The 21,116-nt window shown below is 38.3% G+C and overlaps 1 protein-coding gene across 1 annotated transcript in view; it reads left to right on the top strand.

Moving 5' to 3' along the window:
• Positions 1-634: 634 nt before the first annotated feature.
• Positions 635-21,116, top strand: part of MARCHF6 (membrane associated ring-CH-type finger 6) — a 67,886-nt gene continuing 47,404 nt past the window's right edge. The window contains exons 1-4 of the mRNA XM_054578331.1: positions 635-888; positions 13,896-13,992; positions 14,908-14,981; positions 17,251-17,394. Coding sequence (XP_054434306.1) covers positions 870-888; positions 13,896-13,992; positions 14,908-14,981; positions 17,251-17,394 — 334 coding nt within the window. The 5' untranslated portion in view covers positions 635-869. The remainder of the gene's footprint in view (positions 889-13,895; positions 13,993-14,907; positions 14,982-17,250; positions 17,395-21,116) is intronic.

The raw sequence follows: 21,116 nt of genomic DNA, 5'->3' as shown, positions 1-21,116 counted from the left end.
CAAAGTTATACCTATTTTTTGGTCTGCTCAGCAAAAACTATTCTTTTGGTGTTCCTGCATAACTTTAGTAATTAGTGTATGTGTGACATGAAATGAAAAAGGTTGAAAATTACTATTTTTGTGCTTCCTCAAAACGTGCTTCAGAACTACACCAGTGAAAAAAATGCATCTTCCTGGGCCCGCTCCAGGCACCGGCACCAGAATCTCGGAGTCGAGGCAGAAGGGCGCAGAACCCGTATTTTCACAAGCGCCCATGGACTTCTTAAGCACCCCAGGGACGATTGGTCTGTGGTTGCTTGCATGTTAGCAGGGGCCGGCGCTGGGCGGCTCCCCCGCCTTGCCGTCAGGTACTCGTGCACGCTGCTCCCCCCCCCCCCCCCCCCCCCGCGTCGCATTCTCTGTCCTCTCCCGACGGGGCCACCTGGGTTCAGCCATACTTAGGTTACAGCCCTGTTGCGCCACACAGCCCTCGGGACAATGCCCAGATGGCTCAGTGCCTCCGAGGTACCCGTGCTGCTCTCCACGAACTGCACTCAACTCCGGATGGTGGCCACCGGAAGTGACGGCCCTTGTCGTTAGGAGCATTCCGCCCCTTCCGTCCCATGCCCCGCCCAGGCCTCGCCCCGCCGGTCTCCCAGCCCCTCCCCCCTCCCCACTCTCGCCCGCTTTCTGTCAGCCTCTCTCCCTCTCCCTCTCCCCCTCACTCCATCCTCTAGCTTCCTCGCTCGCACCTGAACACACGCACCTGCCCGGACCCAGCTCCGCTCTCTCCTCCCTTCTTCCCTCCCTCCCTCCCTACCCTAGACAGAAGGCTCCGGCCTCCACCGCGGGAGCCTCGCGGCTGCGTCACCACCGCCCTGCCAGACAAGATGGACACCGCCGAGGAAGGTAAGTCGGCGGCGTCCGCGCCCTTGCACCGGAGCCCGGGTTCCGGTCCGGCTCGCACCCCGTCCGCGGGGCTTGAGACGTACCGCTGGGCCCGGGCTGAGCGGCGAGGCACCTCCCCTCGGGGCGGGGGCGCGCGGTGACAGCAGCGGGCTAGCGCCCGAGCCGTTTGCCCACGGAGCAGCCAGCACGAGGGGCTGTGGACCACGGTGGGCTGGGGAAGGTGACCCCTTGGGCTCCCCGCCCCCCGCCGTTTCCCGCCCACCTGCAGAGGTCTGGACCCTGTGGGCTGGGGGCGTCTGTGCAGCAGGGACCCTGGCTGGCCCGGCTCTCCCGCCTCTTGCATCCCTCCAGGCCCGGGCTGGGGGACGAGGCCGTCGTGGCTGCTCTAAGTGTGGGGGCGTTTTTCACTCCCTTCCCTAGCTCGGTTTTGTCTTTCTGTCGTCTTGCCCATCTCTGTACAGGCCCTACCCCATCACAACAAAACTTCTTTGTTGACTCTGAAACTTAGCGAAAAATAGCCGTCAGGCGACGGCCGAGCGGAGTTGAACTGACCCCTGTTTGAAAAGCTTGCCTTCTGTTTGTGTGTTCTAATAGAATTTGTTTACTAAACAAGGAAGAGGAAGGTCCAGCTAGGTTATTCGAAGGAGAGAGGCTCTTTAGAATTCTTTTGTTTTGGTGTAGTTTATTTTGTGTTTAATCCTCCTGACACCAAGACACAGGGTTTGAAGTGTGTGTGTGTTCTGTTTTGTGAGTGCGTGTGTTTTGGATGTGGTTGTTTTGGAACAAGCAAACCCTTGTAAACGGAATACATAGGTATAAACATCTAACTGTTGAAATGCATTTGCTTATCCGGGTAACGAAGGTGGTAGGTTGTTTTTAAGCAGTTACCTTTTTAGAGTCTGTCAGCTAATTTAGCAAGAAATTCCTAAATTGTCCCATTTCTCGATGTTTTGGTTATTAGTGAAGATACATTTATGCTTTGGGTATATTTATCTGGAGAAATGATAAACATCTTTCAGCCTTATGGATTGTGATTTTCGTGGTTTTAGATGAAACTCATGGAGCACTGTCATGGAGTGAAATAATGAGTGGTAAAAATTTTGATATTGTCTATATATGTCATGAGCTAATGGAACAACTTTTATCATTTTTTAAAGAAGTCTTTCCTTTCATAATCAATGAAACCTCAATTGTAATAACATTTGCATGTCACACTTCACAGCTTACAAAGCATAGTCACATGCATTCACATTTGATCTTCACAGGAGCCCTTTGGATTAGGTAGGTATTATCTTTAATAGATGTGGAAATTCCGGCTTAGTTATTGTAATAGGTTGTCAAAGTTTCACACCCTAGTAAGAGATTTGAAGTTAAATATTCTTTTTACAAATAGAGTTTCCCCTTTATTATGCCTCAGTTGTTTGGCAGACCCTTATTTTGTATTTGTTTTATGAAACTACTAGACAAAAAAATGAAAATTGAATTTTAATACTTTTGATGCCTACTTTTGCAAAATTCTAAATTGGGAGTCTTCTGAACTCTTCAAAATTAATTTAAATTGAACTTGGAAAAACATTGGAAGAAAAGTGAGGATTACAGAGAATTTCATTATAAAAATATTAGTCAGGATACCCTAAAGCTTGGAAACAACTGTTCTATTTGCTAAGTTACAGATTATTTCCTTTTTTAACATATTTTTTAAATATTTTATTTATTTTTAGAGAGAGGGTAAGAGAATGAGACAGAGAGGGAGAGAAACTTCTTTGTGCGAAACCGAAACAGTTGCCTCTTACATACCTCCAACTGGGGACCTGGCCTACAACCCAGCCATGTGTCCTGACTGGGAATTGAACCTGCCTTATCTTGTTTGCAGGCCAGCCCTCAATCCTGTGAGCCACATAAGCCAGGGCCAGATTATTTCTTTTTTAAAAAATTATTTCAAATTTATTATTTTAGGCAGTGAGAGAGGATGGGAGGGAGGGAAGGAAAAGAGAGAGAGAGAGAGAGAAACATTGATTTGTCATTCCATGTATTTATTCATTTATGCATTCACTGGCTGATTCTTGTACATGCCCTGATTGGGGATCCAGCCTCCAACCTTAATGTGTTAGGACAGTGCTCTAACCAACTGAGCTACCTGGCCAGGACACAGATTATTTCTTAAGTTAAAAAAATGCAGTTGAGTTTTTTTCTGATTACAAAAGAAACAGTCTTTTTGTAGGAGACTTAGAAAATATGCCTCAACATAAAGCAAATTAAAACATCTTTTAATCCTCTCGTACCTCATTAAAAACACTGATAATATTTTTTTGCTCTTCTATTTTTTAATATGTTAATCTTCAGAAGACAATAAGAATGCTACTAAAATATCAACCATGCAAACAATGTAACTCTTCTCTCTTTTAAAAATAGCATTTGCTTGCCTCTAGTGCTACCATATATTATCTTATAATGCTCAGACTGTTTTGTATTTATAATAGACAGTATTGAATTCTGTTAGAAAGTTGGTTATTTGCTAAGTGGAGTTTGGCCTTTCATTTTGTTTACTAGATTTAAATATCTCTATAAAGTGTTTAATGTATTAAAATTTATTTTTGTAAAATCAACAGGTTTATAATATATTTTTATAATACAAAGGGTGGATGAATCATTCTTATTGTTTGTGTGAGTGCAGATGTATTACATAAACTGTTATTCATCATCAAAACTTTAAACTTAAGTGCTGAAGAGACCATAGCTATGCAGCTTTCTCATTTTATGGATTAGGAGTCTGGTCCTGCAAAGCAGTGAGATTTTTCAGTTTCAGAGGGGTAAAGCTATCTTTTGCTCAAGGATAACTGTTTTTTTTGTTTGTTTGTTTTTTGTTGTTTTTTGTTGTTTTTTTAAATCATCACGCTATTGGAATAGTTGTTTCAAGCAAGTATTGATGTATGAAACTCTCATATGATATTAAACATTTTGCCATCATAAAGTGCTTTCATGTCAACCCAGTGATACATAGAGCTGATTTTTTTTTGTTCATTTTGCTAAATTGCTCTTTATGCAAGCAGGACATAATAAAATCATATCAGCAGTTTTTTACGAAAATGAAATGTCGAATCAGTTCTTTATGCTTTATGAAACACATTAATTGGGAAGGTATGAAGCTGAAGTGTATTGCAGTGGATCATATTTTCTGTTTACTGTGGGAAAACTTGAGATGACTTTGATTTGGAGGCTTAAAAGGATGGGAAGTTGTCAGAACCAGAGAGCTAGTTACTGTCTTTCTAGAACCACGTGGTCTTTCATGTCTACTTCCAGACATGTTTGCTTCATTCTTCTTACCACAGATCAACTTTCCCTGCTTAGGCACGCTTATGACCAAACAGATACGCACTTCTTTGACCAATGTTTATTGAGCACCTGTTAAAAGCCAGGTGCACTATGTTATACATCTGGGCTAGGCAGACAACAAAATACACACAATCCAAGACAAAAAATAAAAACACCCCCCCCCCCAAAAAAAAACCATGGAAGAAGTTACATGGCAAAACTAGAAGGTTATAAGTGCTGTGGACAACCGTAGATCAGGAGGGAATAAGGAGTGTCAGGATACAAGAATTGTTTGCAATTTGAAATGTGTTTCCTACCCACCGGGAAGGAGCAAAGGAGGAGAGGGAGTTAGACATGCAAATAAATGCTCTGTGGGCAGCACATTCTAGGCAGAATCCAAGAGAGAACCAGGAGGATGACCAGTAAATGAGTTGGGGAAAGAGTAAGCAAAGTACGAGGTCAGAGAGATCATGGGGCCAGTGGGGACTGTAGAGGGAGAATAAGTAGGACTTAGTCGACTCTTGTGAATTAGAGCGCCATGGGAAGGTTTTGAGCAGAGGCAAGGCAATTAATGTTTTGCCGCTTTGTCACTGGCTACTTCCCTGAATATATAGTCAAATCCTTGGTTCTTGAATGTCTCCCATTTTGAACAGTTTGTTTCTCAACCAAATTGTTCACGGAAAAAATGTCTCAGTCCTTTCATGCTGATACCGATATGACCAGTCACGCATCTTTTAGCGTGATTTGGTTTTCAAACAAATCACTTCTTAAACAGCCCTCCAGAATGAATGAAGTTTGAGAACTGAGGTTCCTCTGTACCTTTTTTCTGATCAACTCTTAAACCTAAATTTCCGGGAGCTCTGGAATCTGATTGGCCCATGTGGGGTCAGGTGCCTACCTATGACCCAGGTAGCTAGCTGGCTGATAGTTGGAAAGATAATGTAAGAATAAAAATCATGTCCAAAGGTACAGACTTACTGTACTTGAATAAATCCTGTGGATGTATAGTGATTATAGTTAAGAAATAATACTGTATTACTTATTTGACAGTTGAAAACAGAGTAGATCTTAGACGTTCTCAAAATAAGAAAAATAATTTCTAACTGTGGTGATGCATTTAACTAGACTCATTGCACAGTATATACATATATTAAATATTTATGTTGTCCACTTTAAAATTTTTTTTAAAAAAGATTTTATTTATTTATTTTTAGAGAGAGGAGAAGGGAGGGAGAAAGAAAGGGAGAGGAACGTGGATGGGTTGCCTCTCCCATGTCCCCAGTGGGGGACCTTGCCTGCAACACAGCCATGTGCCCTTACTGGCAATCTGACCAGCAGCCTTTTGGTTTGTGGGCCGATGCCCAACCCACTGAGCCACTCCAGTCAGGGCTGACTGTATACTCTTTAATGATAGGTTAACACGGTGTAATTTATGCACAATAAAATTTACTTTTTTAAAATTTAAATTGTCTAAATTAAACCTTTTTATTTATTAATTTTAAAGAGAGAGAGCGCGCATTGATTTGTTGTTTCACTTATTTATGCTTTTAATTGGTTGTTTCTTGTATGTGCCCTGACCGAGGATTGAAACTCACAATCTTTGCTTATCAGGATGATGCTCTAACCAACAAGCTACCTGGGCAGGGACAAAATTTAATGTTTTTCGTGTGCTGTTTTATTACACAACTTCTGAATACAGGATTTGGAGATTCCTTGTCTTTTCTTTTTCATTTACCAAGTATTGAATACCTGCTATGTACTTAGGCCCTGTGCCAACAGTGTTTCATAATAAATTTCATTTCCCCCATTCTTAGACACTGCAGACCTCCTTAGTATTATTTTATTGAATGGTAGAATTTGAAGATCATTGGTCTTAGAATTTCTTTACACCTTAAAAAAAAAAGATTTTATTTATTTATTTTTTGAGAGGGGAAGAGGGAGAGAGGAGAGAGAAACATCAAAGTGTGGTTGCATTTCATGCACCCACTGCTGGGGACCTGGCCTGCAATCTAGGCATGTGCCCTACATTGGGAATCGAACCAGTGACCTTTTGGTTTGCAGACCCACGCTCAGCCCACTGAGCCACACCAGCTTGGGCTGGATTCCTTAGCACTTAAAAATTGAAGACCCAAAGGACTTTTGTTTAGGTGGGATGTGGGAATGTGTGTATTTTACTGTATTATAAATGAAAACAACTTTAAACACGATACATGTTAAAAATAACGTTATGATGTGTTTTTTAAGGAAAAAACCTTAATGAGAAAGTAGTGCTGTTTTAATTACTTTGAAATCTTTTTTCTGTATGTATTAGAAGACAATTGGATTCTAATATCTGCCTGTAGAGTTACTGTGTTCTCATATGTTTCAGTTCAAGTAGGTGAAGAGTTGAACTCACACAGGTAGTTTGAAAAGGGGGGCATATTTTCAGGTAATTTGGGATAGTTTGATATTTTACCAAAACACAAAATGTAGTAGTTTCTTGAGCAGCATTATTTCTGAAAACATACCAATAAATTGTTAAAAACTAAATCGACGTAAGTTAAAATACATTGATTGGTCTGGTGGTTCAGGAAAGAAAGTCCAGACATAGACCCATTGATATATGGACAATGGATTTTTGATTAAGGTAAACAATGCAATGGGGAAGGTATAGGTTTTCAACAAATGGTGCTAGATAATTGAATATCCAGTGGCAAAAAATGAACGTTGAGCCATAGCTTGTACCATGTACCAAAATGAACTCAAAGGGATATTAGACCTAAATGAAAAAAATTAAAACTATAGAACTTCTAGAAGAAGATATAGGAGAAAAACCTTTGTGATTTTGGGTTAGGCCAAGATTTCTTAGGTACAAAATTAAAAGTGTAAACCATAAAAATGGAAATTGATAAATTGGATGGTATAGAAATTTAGAACATCTGTTCTTTGAAAGACGCGTTTAAGAGAATTGAAGACAGGTCACAGAAAGTCTTTGCAAAACATATATCTGATGAAGGATTTATTTAGACTATGTAAAAAACTCTCAAAACTTAATAAGAACATGAATAACTGAATTTGAGAAATGGCTCAAAGATTTGGACAGACACTTCACCAAAGAATATATATACATGGCCAATATGCACATGAAAAGATAAGCATCATTAATCATTAGGTATATACAAATTGAAACTACAATAAGATCATTTACACCTACTAGGATGGCTATAATCAAAAAGGACAGATAATCAGTGTGAGTAAGGGTGTGGAGAAATTGGAACCTTCATTCATTGCTAGTGGAAATGTACAGTAGTGCAGCTAATTAACCTCAAAACATTAAACTCAGTTACTGTATGACCCAGCTAGCACTTTCATTCTTAAGCATATACCCAAGATAACTCAAAATATGTGTTCATAAGCCGTAGACACAACACATTGTTTACCAGCTGATGGATGGATAGATAAGCAAAATGTGCTATATGTATAAAGTGGAATATTATTTGGCAATACAAATGAATGAAATGCTACTACTTGAGTTAATCTAATAAACATGCTAAGTGAAAGAAACCACTCATGAAATAACACATTTTATATGATCCAGTTTGTGTGAAGTGTCCAAAATAGGCAAACCTTCATAAAGAGAAAGTAGATGGTAACTTTATATATGTAAATTATATTTCAGTGAAGCTGTTAAGAAGGAAAACTATGAGGTATTACTGCATACCTGTTAAAATGGCCACAATGGAGGCAAATCACATGTCCATGCCTAATTTCAAGGTGGCAGAGTTTTGGCCTAGCATGTACCCAGAAAGTGGAATTCCAGAAATACTTGATGACCAATGCTAATAATTTCGACAGTCCTGTTAATTCCTACCTGGTTGGGTGCAATAAAGGTGCTCATTGGGATACAGTTCATTCTACAGCTTTAGACTGCCTTTTAGAGAGGGAACAATAATATTTTTCATGATGTCATTTGTTATTTCTTTCCACATGTATATTTAGACATTACAGTAGGAAGTCTTGCTCTTTTACATTGAAGTAAAATTTTGATTAAGTAAAATTTTCCTTATTAATGTTCCTGAGTTTTGACAAATGCATAGTCACATAGCCAGCACAATTAAGGTGTATAATAGCTCTAACACTCTCCAAAATACTCGTGTATCCTTTTATACTTAATACCACCCCAGACGCTGATCTGCTTTTGTCTCTATAGTTTTGCCTTTTCCAGAATGTCATTAAGTGGAATCATACAGTATGTAGTTTAGCTCTGCAAACTTATGCCTTATTTCAGATATTTTTGCTGGAACATGTATTAGCAGAGAAGCAGCTTCCATTCCTTCTAGAGTATACACAGACTAGCTAAAGAAATTTAGCTGAGGATATAGAGCACGAGCAGGTATAGCTTCTCTTCAGCAGCTTTTCCTGGCATCTTGTTCCCTACTAAGGTATGGATATGCCCATGACACAGTCTAAGCAGAGGCTTGAGGCCTGCAAAACAGCCAAATATTTGCCTTACAAGTATTTAATAGCTAGGGTTTATCACCATTATAGTTGGTTTATACCAACAATATTTGCTTTTCCATTTAGGGGAATATTTATACATAAAGCGCTCTTGAACAAAACTCATTTAGTCACATCATCATGTGGGAAAAACAGTTGATACTGCAATAGAGATTTGTGATACTGTTCTTTAGAATGAATTCTATATTTGAGACACATTACATGGTTTTATTTTATTTATTTTTTAAAAAAGATTTTATTTCTTTTTAGAGAGGGGGAAGGGAAGAAGAAAAAAGAGGGAGAGAAACATTGATGTATGAGATACTACATCGATTAGTTGCCTGTTACATGCCCGTAACTGGGGACCTGTCCCGCAACCCAGGCATGTGCCCTGACTGGGAACCAAATGCAAGCCAGTGCTTACTGCACTGAGCCACACCAGCCAAGGCTATAGTAAATGGTTTTAAATTAGAATTGGGTTATTGGTTGTACTTCTGTAGGCTTTTAGGAATGCTGAGACAGATATTTAAATCTGATTCTGCTTTCTTCCCCACATGAAGATATAGGCCATGAAAATTTTATCACATTTTTGAAAACATGACCAGTGAAATAAGAAAGTTGCTAATGTGAATTTTCAAATTTGTGTGCATGTTATATAAATCACAAGCTAAGCCCTCTTGCTAAAGAACTTCACTGATAAAATCAGACTTGGTGGTGTCAATAAAATATAAGTTCAGCTATGGTATTTGCAGATTGCACATTTAACCTTTGCTTATATAGAGAAAAAGTTTTATGTAAGATTTTCTAACACAAAACAGACTAATTGAATAAACCTTCATGTAACCAGCATCTAGATTCAGCAGATACAAACACATCTCACACACCTCCCCACTTTGGATTATTTTAAAGCAAATCCCAGATATGCTGTCTTTTCAACTATAAATACATACGTATTCTAAGAAATAACTCCTTAAACACATAACCACAATACCACTGTCATACTGCTTATTATCTTTATCCTTCAAGTTTTAAAATGCCCATCAATGTTACTAACATGATAATGACTGAATCTGGCTTATGATTTCTTTGTAGTTCCTTCTGAGGATACAACCTATTAAGGATGTACGATCAATCATATTACTATTTTAAAGTCTCTAAAGTAATTTTCTTTTGTGGTTAAGTTTGATATGCATAGGTTCATTTGTTTGATTTGTTATTGATTTGGGTGTTGCTTATTATCCATTTTGATATGTTTTATAATTATATAAAAGGTTTCCATGGTCCTAAAGCAAGGTGATTCAGATAGCTAATATTCCCTTATCATTCCTTTTATTGACTCAGTGGAGGCCTGTGGAGCCCTTGATAAAAGAATAAAAAATTTGCTTATGTGTGTTTTTTGAGAGAACCATAATTACTTTGATTTTTTCCCCAAAGGTTCCAAGAACAAAAAATTGTATTTGAATCACTACCTTGGAGCAGTGGTTTTTTGGACTCTTGATTTCAGTCTACTGTCATACCACCCTGAATGTGCCCAATTTTGTCTGAACTCTTTTGGTTTCAGGATTCCTTTACACTTGAAAACATGAGGACTAAAAAGAATTTTAATTTTCCATATGAGAAAGTGAAACAAAAAAATTGGAAATATTTATTAATTCACTTAACATACTCATTATGTGTTAATAAAACCTTTTTTAAAAAATGAAAATAATTATATTCTAAAACCTAAATATTGGTGAGAAGAGTGGATTTTATATTTGCAGATCTCTTAACTGTCTGATTTAATGGGAGGCATCTGGATTTTTTTTTTTTTCATCTGTGGCTGTATTCAATCAGTGGTCTTATGTGGCATTGGGAAAACTCTACTGTACACTGGCAAAACAATGACAGTAGAAGACAGACAATGTCTTACTGTTAAAACGAAAATAGTTTTGACCTTGCAGAGGCTGGGTGAGTCCCAGTTTTTTTTTAGCTGGACTGCATTAGGTAGAGCTTTGGGCTTGATTTAGATTTGTTGTGTTTGTTTAGTTTTGGTTTGTTGGTTTGTCATTCAGGGCAGGGTCTTCTGAAAATCTGTGTCCCATTTTATTTAGATGTGTTCTTCAGTCCCTCTAAGTGCAGATCCAGTGTCTCCAACCTCTTTGCTCCAAGCTGGCTGTTGTATGGTCCTTGCTTTAGCCTCCCCTCAGCCAGGTGAGGCTGGGTACCCTAGTGGGGCTGGTCCATATCATAGAAGGAGCCCACCTGGGTATGGTTCACATCCAGGCAGATATTGCTCCCAGTGTAGCCCTTGCATTCTGACAGTAGTGTGCCAACAAGGACAATCCCTGCCTTACTCCATTGCTTCATTTGAGGTGGCCTCAGTGATTGTGTTTATGGGGGGCTACATGGCGACTCTAATTCATGTGATCGCAGTGTCCCGTTGTCTTTCTCTGCACTGCGTTCTGCCTACGGGACACCCCCTTGACACGCTGTTGCTGCTGTGCTCTACCTACATCCACAGCTGTCCGAGAGCTGGCTGGGGAAACAGTCTAGGTGGGACTGCTTCACTCCGTGTTTGATTGGCCCACCCACATGTGTACCCAACCCATCCTGTATGGCCTATCTTGTGGTAATAGCCGGTGCCTGTTGCTGAAGTTAACCCCGGGCGTTCAAATACTTGTGGTTGGTTGGGTGATGTTGCTAATGGCTTTGAGCGCTTGTTCCTTTCCCACCTGGATAACTGTGGTAATGTTAGAACAAATCCATGCCCACGGGTACCACTGGCTCTGGTGAGTCTAGATCGGGAGTCTAGATCCGGGGTCCCCAACCTTCGGGCTGTGGTCCGGCACTGGTTCGTGGCCTGTTAGGAACTGGACTGCACAGCAGGAGGTGAGCGGTGGGAGTGAAGCTACGCCTACCCACCTACCCCCTCCCCACACCCCCCCTCGCCCCCGCCCCAGTCCCAGTCCGAGGAAACATCCTCTTCCGGACCGCGGCTGTTTGAGATAATCGAGATCGATCGAGAATCCCGTGGTCCTGTAAGCTGCTTTAGGCGGAAGTTGTAGTGCCTTACGGTGACTACGATGATCAGGGATTCAGGTGTTCCGGAGTCCAGTTGATCGGGAATCCAGGTTTGGTTCCGTGGAGAGAGCCTAATAATCGACTATTCCAACCAAGGAAGGCAGCAGACGCACAAATTACCCACTTACGACTCGGGAGAGCAGTGGTGAAAAACAATACTGGACTCCTTTGAGATCCTGTAATTGGAATGAATCCACGTTAAACCTTTCAAGGAGGATCCATTGCACGGCAAATCTGATGCCGGCAGCGGGGTAATCCCGGCTTCAGTGTAGGGTATTGAATTTGGTGCAGTTAAATTGCCATGCTTGGATCTCTGGTGCCCATCCATGGTGGGGGAACCTTAGTCCTAATCCCTGCCCCCTGCCTCTGCGCTCTTTGGGCTCTTAGCCGAGTTTCCCTGGACCGAAATGGACCGAAATGTGCACTAGGAGAAAATTAGAGTGCTCAAAACACGCGCAAGCAGCCTGGATGCTGGTGCTGGGCATCACGCAGTGCGAGCGTGATTCTGTTTTTTTCTGTGTCGAAACTTCGCGGAGGCCGATTAGGCGGGATGGCTGGAGTGTTTGTTCGTATTGTACCATTGGAGCTCAAAGTCTTAGATCAGTGCAAGATGGACCCGAGTGAAAGTTTGTTTGTTTGCCAAAAATGCTTTAATTAATCAAGGATGAAGGTGAAAGTGGGAGGTTTGAAGAGGTGCAGATCTCGTGTAGTTCTTACTGTACAGGATGCAGACCGCTGGTATTGTTCACGTGACCTGCCGGCAGCTTCCAGGAAACCAATGTCTTTCAGGTGGTGGTAGCTGGAGATTCTTGTTCCAAAGCTGTACCGAAGGGCACGGAAATGGAGTCTGAGCTTAATTTGATTTGGTCTAGACAACCCTTACCCCACTCTGGCAGAGACAGGATTGGCACATGGATGTGTAATTCCATGGGTGGTGGTGTGTGTGGTGTTTCGTTTGCGGAGTGATTTGTCTGGCTTTTGATAACCAGGAGGATTGTCTCCTTACACCATTTAGGCTACGCTGAATGCTCAGTGTCCTCAACCTCGACAAATTGCGTTCAGCTGCTCGGGATTGAGCAGTCGTAAGTCTGTAATGCTTTTACGTGTCTGGGACTGCGTGCCGCACCGCTCAGTGGGTGCCGGGCAGTTAAATCCGTTGGTAATGGGCTTGGATTGCAGTTATCCTGCATTAAGGGGAGTTCCTGTAAGAGAATAGATCAAAAGATTACCTTACCTTAAGTCCCCGCTCCTTGTACACACTGTCAAGTCACTCCTCAGATTGTCCACTTGGGGTTGGCACTTGGCCCTGGCAGATCGCAGAGAAAATGGTCGAAAGTTCGGTAGGTGGTCCTGCAGGACGAGCGTTAAGGAGTGAGTGAGCATGATGAATCTCTTGTGATTCCTTCTCCGTGATTACTCCTCTGTGCGTATCAGAACACCCCGGGCCGCCTTGGCAGAAGACGCGCAGATGTGCCAGAGAGCTTCTTGGGGTACTGGTTGGGAGGGGTGGGGGATGAGCTGCTGCCCTCTGGCTGCAGACTCGGTAGCCCTGCTCTGAGTAGCTCTGCAGTCAGGTAGCTTCTGCTTAAGGTGGCCCCTGGCTTGCCTCTCCCTGACCTGGCATTTTCCTGTTCTTGGGGTAACTCTCCTCTCTCCCCCCAATTGCCTATGCTCCTGTGTCTTTCTCTCTGTCCCTCTGGTGGAATGAGGTAAAGCTAAAGGAATGTCCCTCGTGCTGCCCACTACTGTTACTATGTTAAGTACTTAGATGTGTGTGTTTATACAGTGTTAACTCTTAGGACTAGACTTGGGACTTAAAATGTTAGGACTCTAATGTGACTTGATTTTGCATATTTTTACTTAGCATTTGTTAGTTATGGAAGAGTGCAGCTTTACATAAAAACTCATTTTCAACTTTGATATACTTACAGAGCTCATACAAAGGAACAATTGACTTTTTTATATATTAAGAAATTTTTTAGTTCACATATATATTGATTATCATCCTAATGACAATTTTTTGGTTTTCCATGCTTTTGACTAATGTGTTACCAAGTGGTATGTTCTTGCTTTAACATGAAATATTTTAATTTTTGGTAATCTGTCATTTTTTAAAAATTATAACCAAAGATAATACAAATTTTCTTTTTCATTAACAGACATATGTAGAGTGTGTCGGTCAGAAGGAACACCTGAGAAACCTCTTTATCATCCCTGTGTATGTACTGGCAGTATTAAGTTTATCCATCAAGAATGGTGAGTCATCCTTTTAGAAAATTTTATGTCTGAGCTTTGGTTTTTGTCTTCTCTGTAAGGGGGATTGTTTCAATGAACTTTGTAAAAATTTGTTATTAAGAAATTTTCGTTGTGAAATTTGTAAGTTACTCCTATTCCTTATTGTGTTATGTCATTTAGTATATTGTTTTCCAGGTGTATGTGAGTACTGTTCATTTATTTCTACCGTGGAAAGATTTTGTTCATTAGAACTGTTAAGGTTTTCTAGTTTGGTTTCGCACAGAAACAACTTAGTGAAGTGCTTCGGCCAGGTAGTGCTTAGTGCTTTTACATATCTTTACTTGTTAATCCTTACAACAAAAACAGAGGTGGAGTTGTTATTATTATACAGATGAGGAAACCGAAGCGTAGAAAGGTTAACTAACGTGTCCTAGATCACGCAGCCAGCAAGTTAGTGGCTAACTAGAATTCAGACCTACACCTCATGGTAGGTATTATCAGACCAATATTAGAACTCATGTTGGTGTATGGAGATTCTTTCATATGCAGTTAGCTTTGAGATTACAATTTAAATCAATCTAACTGTTTTGATAGTAGGAATGTATATTGTTTTTATTTTTACTGTTATTGTTTTTTACCTTAGAAGGCATCTGTTATTAAAAGTTTGGAATGTTTTAAAGTGTAAAAGCTCTATGAAATGTAATGTATCAATAAAACAGAACATCACCGTATTTTGCTGTGTATAATGTGCTTTTTTGCCCAAATTTTTGAGGTAAAAATAAAGATGCACATTATACATGGGTATAATGATCCCATGTATAATGGGCACCAAAATGTGGGTGCGCATTATACATGGCAAAATATGGTAGCTTTCAGTGAAACCTTAACGTTTCCTTGATATAAATACTGTACTTATGAATATATTTGTAATTGCAGCTTAGTTCAGTGGCTGAAACACAGTCGAAAAGAATACTGTGAATTATGCAAGCACAGATTTGCTTTCACACCAAGTAAGTTCTTTAGAAGTCTTCACTGTTTTTTGAGGTTATAACTGGCCACATGAGAATGTTTAACAAGTATATATAATAACTCCTATTTTCAATTGGTTTGTCTTTGATAGTAATGGGAAGTATTGCTATAGTGTTTTAGAAAATATTTTTAAAAATACATATCAGTTCTTAACACACATTGAGAGAGATACTGATTGATTTAATTTGTATATATTTTTTCTTTTTTCTTTATTATGGACAAGTTCAAATGTATGTAAAGCTATAATGAGCCCACATGTACACATCACTCAGTTTGACCTGTTTTTATCTCATGGCCTTTACATGGTATTACTTACGTTCTTGTTCTCCAACTCTCCATCCTTTTTAAAGCAAATGCCATTATTTGTAATTTTATTGGTACCTATTTTAGTATGTATCTCTAAAAAGTAAGGGTTCTTTTTGGAAGACATTAACTATAATACCATTATTTACCCAGAAAATTTATAATAATGCCTTGATATTATCAAATATATCAGTGTACAAATTTGGGACATCTTTTAGTTAAAAGTATGTAGGTTGAAATAATAATAAAGACAAAGTTTTAACTCACTTTTTAAAATGAAACTTTTCACCTCAATATTTTGTTAAGTTTAGAGTAAATATTTTGCAGGTCTTTAAAACTTCAGTTATATTTTATAATTCCTGCACCTATTGATTGATATTTAATGTTGTTCATTGTAAACAATTAAAGGACTATACTGGCATATTATCAAGAGTTTGAAGCATAATTTTTATTCCTGGGTTCTAGTACATTACCCTCTCCCCCCAAATGCTTTTTATTTGTTTGTTTTTAGTATCTTGAGTTGCTGAGTGTAAATTAGTATTAGTTTTACTTTGTTTTTATGTGGTGAGTACAATTTATTAAAGTCACACAATTTTACTTTTGGAGCTTTATAATCATCACCATCAAAATGTCAGTTCTCGTGTTTCATAGTCTTTTTTTGTAGGGCATAAAGGCTTTACAGCTTTATTTTATAGCACATTGTAAGACTAAATAATTGAATATCTTCATGATGTTTCATTAGAAATACTTGTGAGCTTTTTTACTCTGAGGCCAATAAATTTTAGTTTTCACTTGACAGTCATGTGCTATATTCTTTATCTTTCTCAAAAACTGTCCTGGGTTAATGACTTGTTACTGTGTATCAAGTATCTTCTTAAAGTAAGTGATCTTTGTGGGTGTATTGTAAAAAGTTGCTGTTTGTTAATTGTTTATTCCTTAATGTGTATAGCTGGCAACAGTTTTGTGACAGTATGCTCATAAATTTTAGACATTGATTTTAAAACTTTACATATTATATTCTTATTTTGGCCTCAGTGGAGAAAGACATATTCTTCTATATTCTTTTGGAGATACCTGTGTTTGAGCAGCGGCTTACATTTGACCATTTAAAAAGGAAATTTTTCTAAAATATGGCAAAACCTCTTTCTCTGAGTGTATTGAACAACATCTTATAGAGAGTTGGATGTAAGAGAGAGAGTTTCCATTTGCAGTGTTAATTGTTGTGCCAAAATTGAAGAGTAGGTAGGTAGCCAGTTGTCTGTTTGCTTCACATAAAATGAATCTGCTGCAGATTGTTGTGCTTTTGAGCACTGTGTCTAAGGCTTGTAATTGAAAGGAGAGTTCTTGATGATGTGTCAACAGCTTCACCTTTTACTCTTGTTTGCTTTATCTGATTTTTTTATAATTTGGGAAACCAGATAATTATAGTGTTTGAATGCTAAAATATGTGTAAATTAGCTTTTCATGAAGTTCATAGCTATGAATGAGAGATGCAGACTTTTCTTGAATCTTTTTTCCTGCTCATAGGTCTTTTTTTGTTGGTTTCTACCTAAATGTCACATTATTACAAGTATTTGATTCATTTTTTTTATAGGAAAAATATTTAAGTATAATACAAATATTGAAAGTTAAGCCCTGACTGGTGCGGCTGAGTGGGATAGGTGTCATACTGCAAAGTATGATTGCTGGTTGAATTTCCAGTAAGGGCACATGCTTGGGTTGAGGGCCCGGTCCCTGGTTGAAGGTATGGGAGAGCCAGGCAATTGATGTTTCTCTGGTACATCAATGTTTCTCTCCCGTCCTTCCTCTCTCTCTAAAAAAATAAGTAAACTCTTTAAAAAAAAAAGAAATTTAAGATAACTTTAACTTTACATGCCTATTTTATATTTATGAATTAAGCTGTTTTTCAATCTTTGTGAAATTATATGTACTTTTTTCCTATAATAGTTTATTCCCCAGATATGCCTTCACGGCTACCAATCCAAGACATATTTGCTGGACTGGTTACAAGTATTGGCACTGCAATACGATACTGGTTTCATTATACACTTGTGGCCTTCGCATGGTTGGGAGTTGTTCCTCTTACAGCATGTGAGTATTCATTCCTCTGTGGTTGGAGTTAGTTAAACTTTGCAGAGCTGTTTAATAATATAGAGTAATATTGCATTATATTTTTGTTCAAATGATGCTTAATTATTTGATGTTATAGTGTTAAATATTAGGAAATCCTCACTTAAGAAAAAATATTTTTCATCTGAATTATCAAGTATTTTCTAACAGGTCAATTCCTTAATGAATGTGGGAAATAAAATTACAGCATAAAGAGGCTAATAATGAAAGTTCATGAAAGAGTTGAAAAAGCAAAATCAGACCATAGTTGAAAGGAACTTGAATTTTACTCCTTGAAGTTTGTTAGAGCCTTCAGGGGTTGCAAAATGGGTTATTTTGATATTTCGCCCTTTTTTAAAAGTTACTCACGTATCAAATGGTCCTGAATAATTGGGAGACTTGCCTTTGAAATACAAGAAGCTTTCTGGAAGGTTGGTATACTAACCCTTAATTTTTACTTTTTTGGTTCTTTGTTGTTCTTAAAGACATGGAGACGGATATATGATACCAGAGTGTGTAGATACGAGTCTTTTGAGTTAAATGCAAATGAGATTTTTGAATAAATACAATTAATATATTCATGTCTCCTTAAAATAACATAAACTTGCTCATTTATGAAAATGAAAATCTTGGGAGATATACCAAATAGCTGAGTAGGTACTATAGAAGAGTGAATTAGTGAACTAGAAGATTGAGCAAGGAGTTCTCTAGGGAGTAACTCAGAAAGACAAGAAGTTGAAAATATGAGGGAAAAACTGAGAGATAGAGGTTACATCAAGTTTTTTTAGTATCTGTCTACTAAATTGTTCCAGAATAAAAGAGATAATGGAGATGAGGAAATGATAGACGTCTTATAGAGTGAAAGAGAGGGAGCTGACCATGATAAAGAGAGACTCAAAAATCTAAATACATTCTGAAGTTTTCCAGTGCTGAGTAGAGTGTTCAGTAGATGTTTCACTTCCAGATTATCCCATAAAGAAATGAAAATCAGATTAACATCAGCCTTAAAATCGATGATTTTTTTTTTTTTTGCCTGAAACTAGAAGACAGCACAAACTTCAAATTAAATGCTAGAAGACAAATTCAAAATTTTTGAACCTAAAATCTTCTACTTATAAATTATTCTTAGATGGACGGGCTACATACAGACATTTTAATAGATGCAAGGGCTTAAAAAGTTTATCACGTTAAACTCTATGAAAAATGTATATGAGAATGTACTTGCCTAAAATGAGTAAGGAGTCAAAAAGAGTGAAAGATGTGATCTATAAAGAAAAAAAAACAAGTGCATCTTACGGTTAAATTGTAATTATTATTAATCTAAAATAATTAATAATTTTTAGGTGACAGCTTGGAACTAAAATTCGAGATGTTTTAACATGGGAGAAATTGTGAGGGGAGGAGAAAAATAAGAGCTTTTTTAGTTGTCTTTTTTGTGGGTGATGCATTAGCTGTAGATAGGAAAATATAGTGTAACTATACATTAAAAATATAGGGGTAACCAAATAGTGTTTAGAACTAGATCCACACCTGCACCATTACTTGATTAACAACAGGTGCTGCTGTTGTTCAGTGGAAAAGAACTTTTCAGGAAATGATACAGCATCAATTGGATGGCCATATGGGGGAAATGAACCATGTGATTATACCTCACACAAAAATTAATTTGAGATGCATCATTAGCCTAAATGTGTAAAACCAAAAAACTAAAACAATATAGAATTACCGTAAAAGAAAATACTCATAAATTGGACTTTAAGAAATTTCACGGGAAGGTGGAGACAAATGTATTTGAACAATAAAAAATAAATAAATTTTAAAAATTAAAAAAAAAGGAAAAAAAAGAAATTTCATGTTCAGATACTTTTATGAGAGAAAGGCTTGCCACAGAGAGAAGATATTTGCATTACACATATCCAACATAGGACCTGTATCTGGAGTTCATAAAGAACTCCTGTAAATCGGTAAGAAAAAGGTAAACAACCCAGTTAAAAAGTGGACAGAAGATTTGAGTAGACGTTTCTGGAAAGATTATCTAAATAGCCAATAAAAACAAGGAAAGGCACTCATCATTGGTCATCAGGGAAATGCACAAGAAGAGCTGCTGTGTACTCAGCAGAATGGCTAAAATTAAAAGACAAGACAATGCCAAATATTTCTTAGGATGTGGAACATCCAGAACATGTGTACATTGATCATGGGAGTATGTATGGCATAACTCTTTTTGAAAACTGGTGGTACGTACCAAAGATAAATATTACAAATACCTTATGATACAGCCATTGCATTCCTGGGAGTATAGCTAACAGAACTGAGATCTTTGTGTCCACTAAAAAACACATATATAAGAATTATCACAGCTTTGCTAATAGTAGTTAAAAACTAGGACCTCCCAAATGCCTACCAACAGTAGTAGAATGGACACATTGTGATTTATCCAATACAGTGGAATACTACATAGCAGTGAAAAAAAGAGCTTACTGTTGTGACATGGGATGACATGGATGAATTTCACTTCTTTGAGAAAAAGAAGCCAGGCATGAAAGAGTGTGGATTGTATGATTGCATTTATGTGATATTTAAAAATAGGCCAAATTGATCTATGGTAATAGAGATCAGGTTACCTCTTGCCAGAGATACTGACTGGGAAGGGGCTTGAGGGATCCTTCTAGGGAGCTGAAAATGTTGAATATCTTGATGTGGGTGGCAGTTATGTACATACATACCATATTTTGCCATGTATAATGCGCTCCCAAGGATAATGCGCACCCGTGTTTTTGGCCCAGACTTTCAGGAAAAAAATACCTTTTGTTTTAATTTTTAAGTTCAATTATTTATTTATTTATATTTAACAATAAAACCTATGATTGTATTCTAGGGTGTTATTTTGCATATGGATATCATTTCTTTCTAGTTACACTTCTAATGCATACATAAAATTAAAAGCATTTATATAGATACGGAATTAGTACTATGCATGTATTATGTGCATCCTTATTTTTCCCTCAGAAATTTGGGCAAAAAAGTGCACATTATGCATGACAAAATGCAGTATATAAAAACTTAGCGAAATATAATATTTAAGATGTAAATTTTACCATAATAAAAAGTAACAAAACAAAGCTTAAAGGTAACTGCTAGAATAATAGAAATAAGATGATCAGTTTTTATACTGTAGAGTGGGAGTAGGAAGGAGTAAATAAAATTTGTAAAGTCCAAAAAAGACAGGAAAGACAGGGAGGATGGGCAGAGGAAGGGAAGTAAAAGAGAGGAAAGGATGAGATTGCAACATCTGTGATCTAAATGGGGAAAAGCCTTATATTTCATATTAATAAAAGGTATAGTTCATTAATAAAATAAAACTTAAGAACTTTTATGTACCAGAAAACAGGACTTAAGAAACATGTAAAGTAGGACTTCTGGTCAAGATGGAGGTGTAGGTAAACATGGCTTGCCTTCTCACACAACCACAGGAAAAATTACAACCAAACTACAAAACTACTATCACTCAGAACCATCAGAAAATGGGGCCGAATGGAAGCCAACCAAAGAATTAAAGTCACATTCATTCAAATGGGTAGTAGGGGCAGAGACATGGAGAGGTGAAGCTGGCTGGTCCCATACCCATGTGTGGTGGATAAAAATCGGGAGGAACATCTCAAGAGCAAGGGATCCCAGCCCCACATCAGACCACCCAGCCCAGG

This window comes from Pteronotus mesoamericanus, unplaced genomic scaffold (genome assembly GCF_021234165.1).
Source record: "Pteronotus mesoamericanus isolate MK-2021 breed Mesoamerican mustached bat unplaced genomic scaffold, CSHL_Meso_final contig_50, whole genome shotgun sequence".
NCBI lineage: Eukaryota > Metazoa > Chordata > Mammalia > Chiroptera > Mormoopidae > Pteronotus > Pteronotus mesoamericanus.
This window is presented reverse-complemented; position numbering and strand designations above follow the sequence as displayed.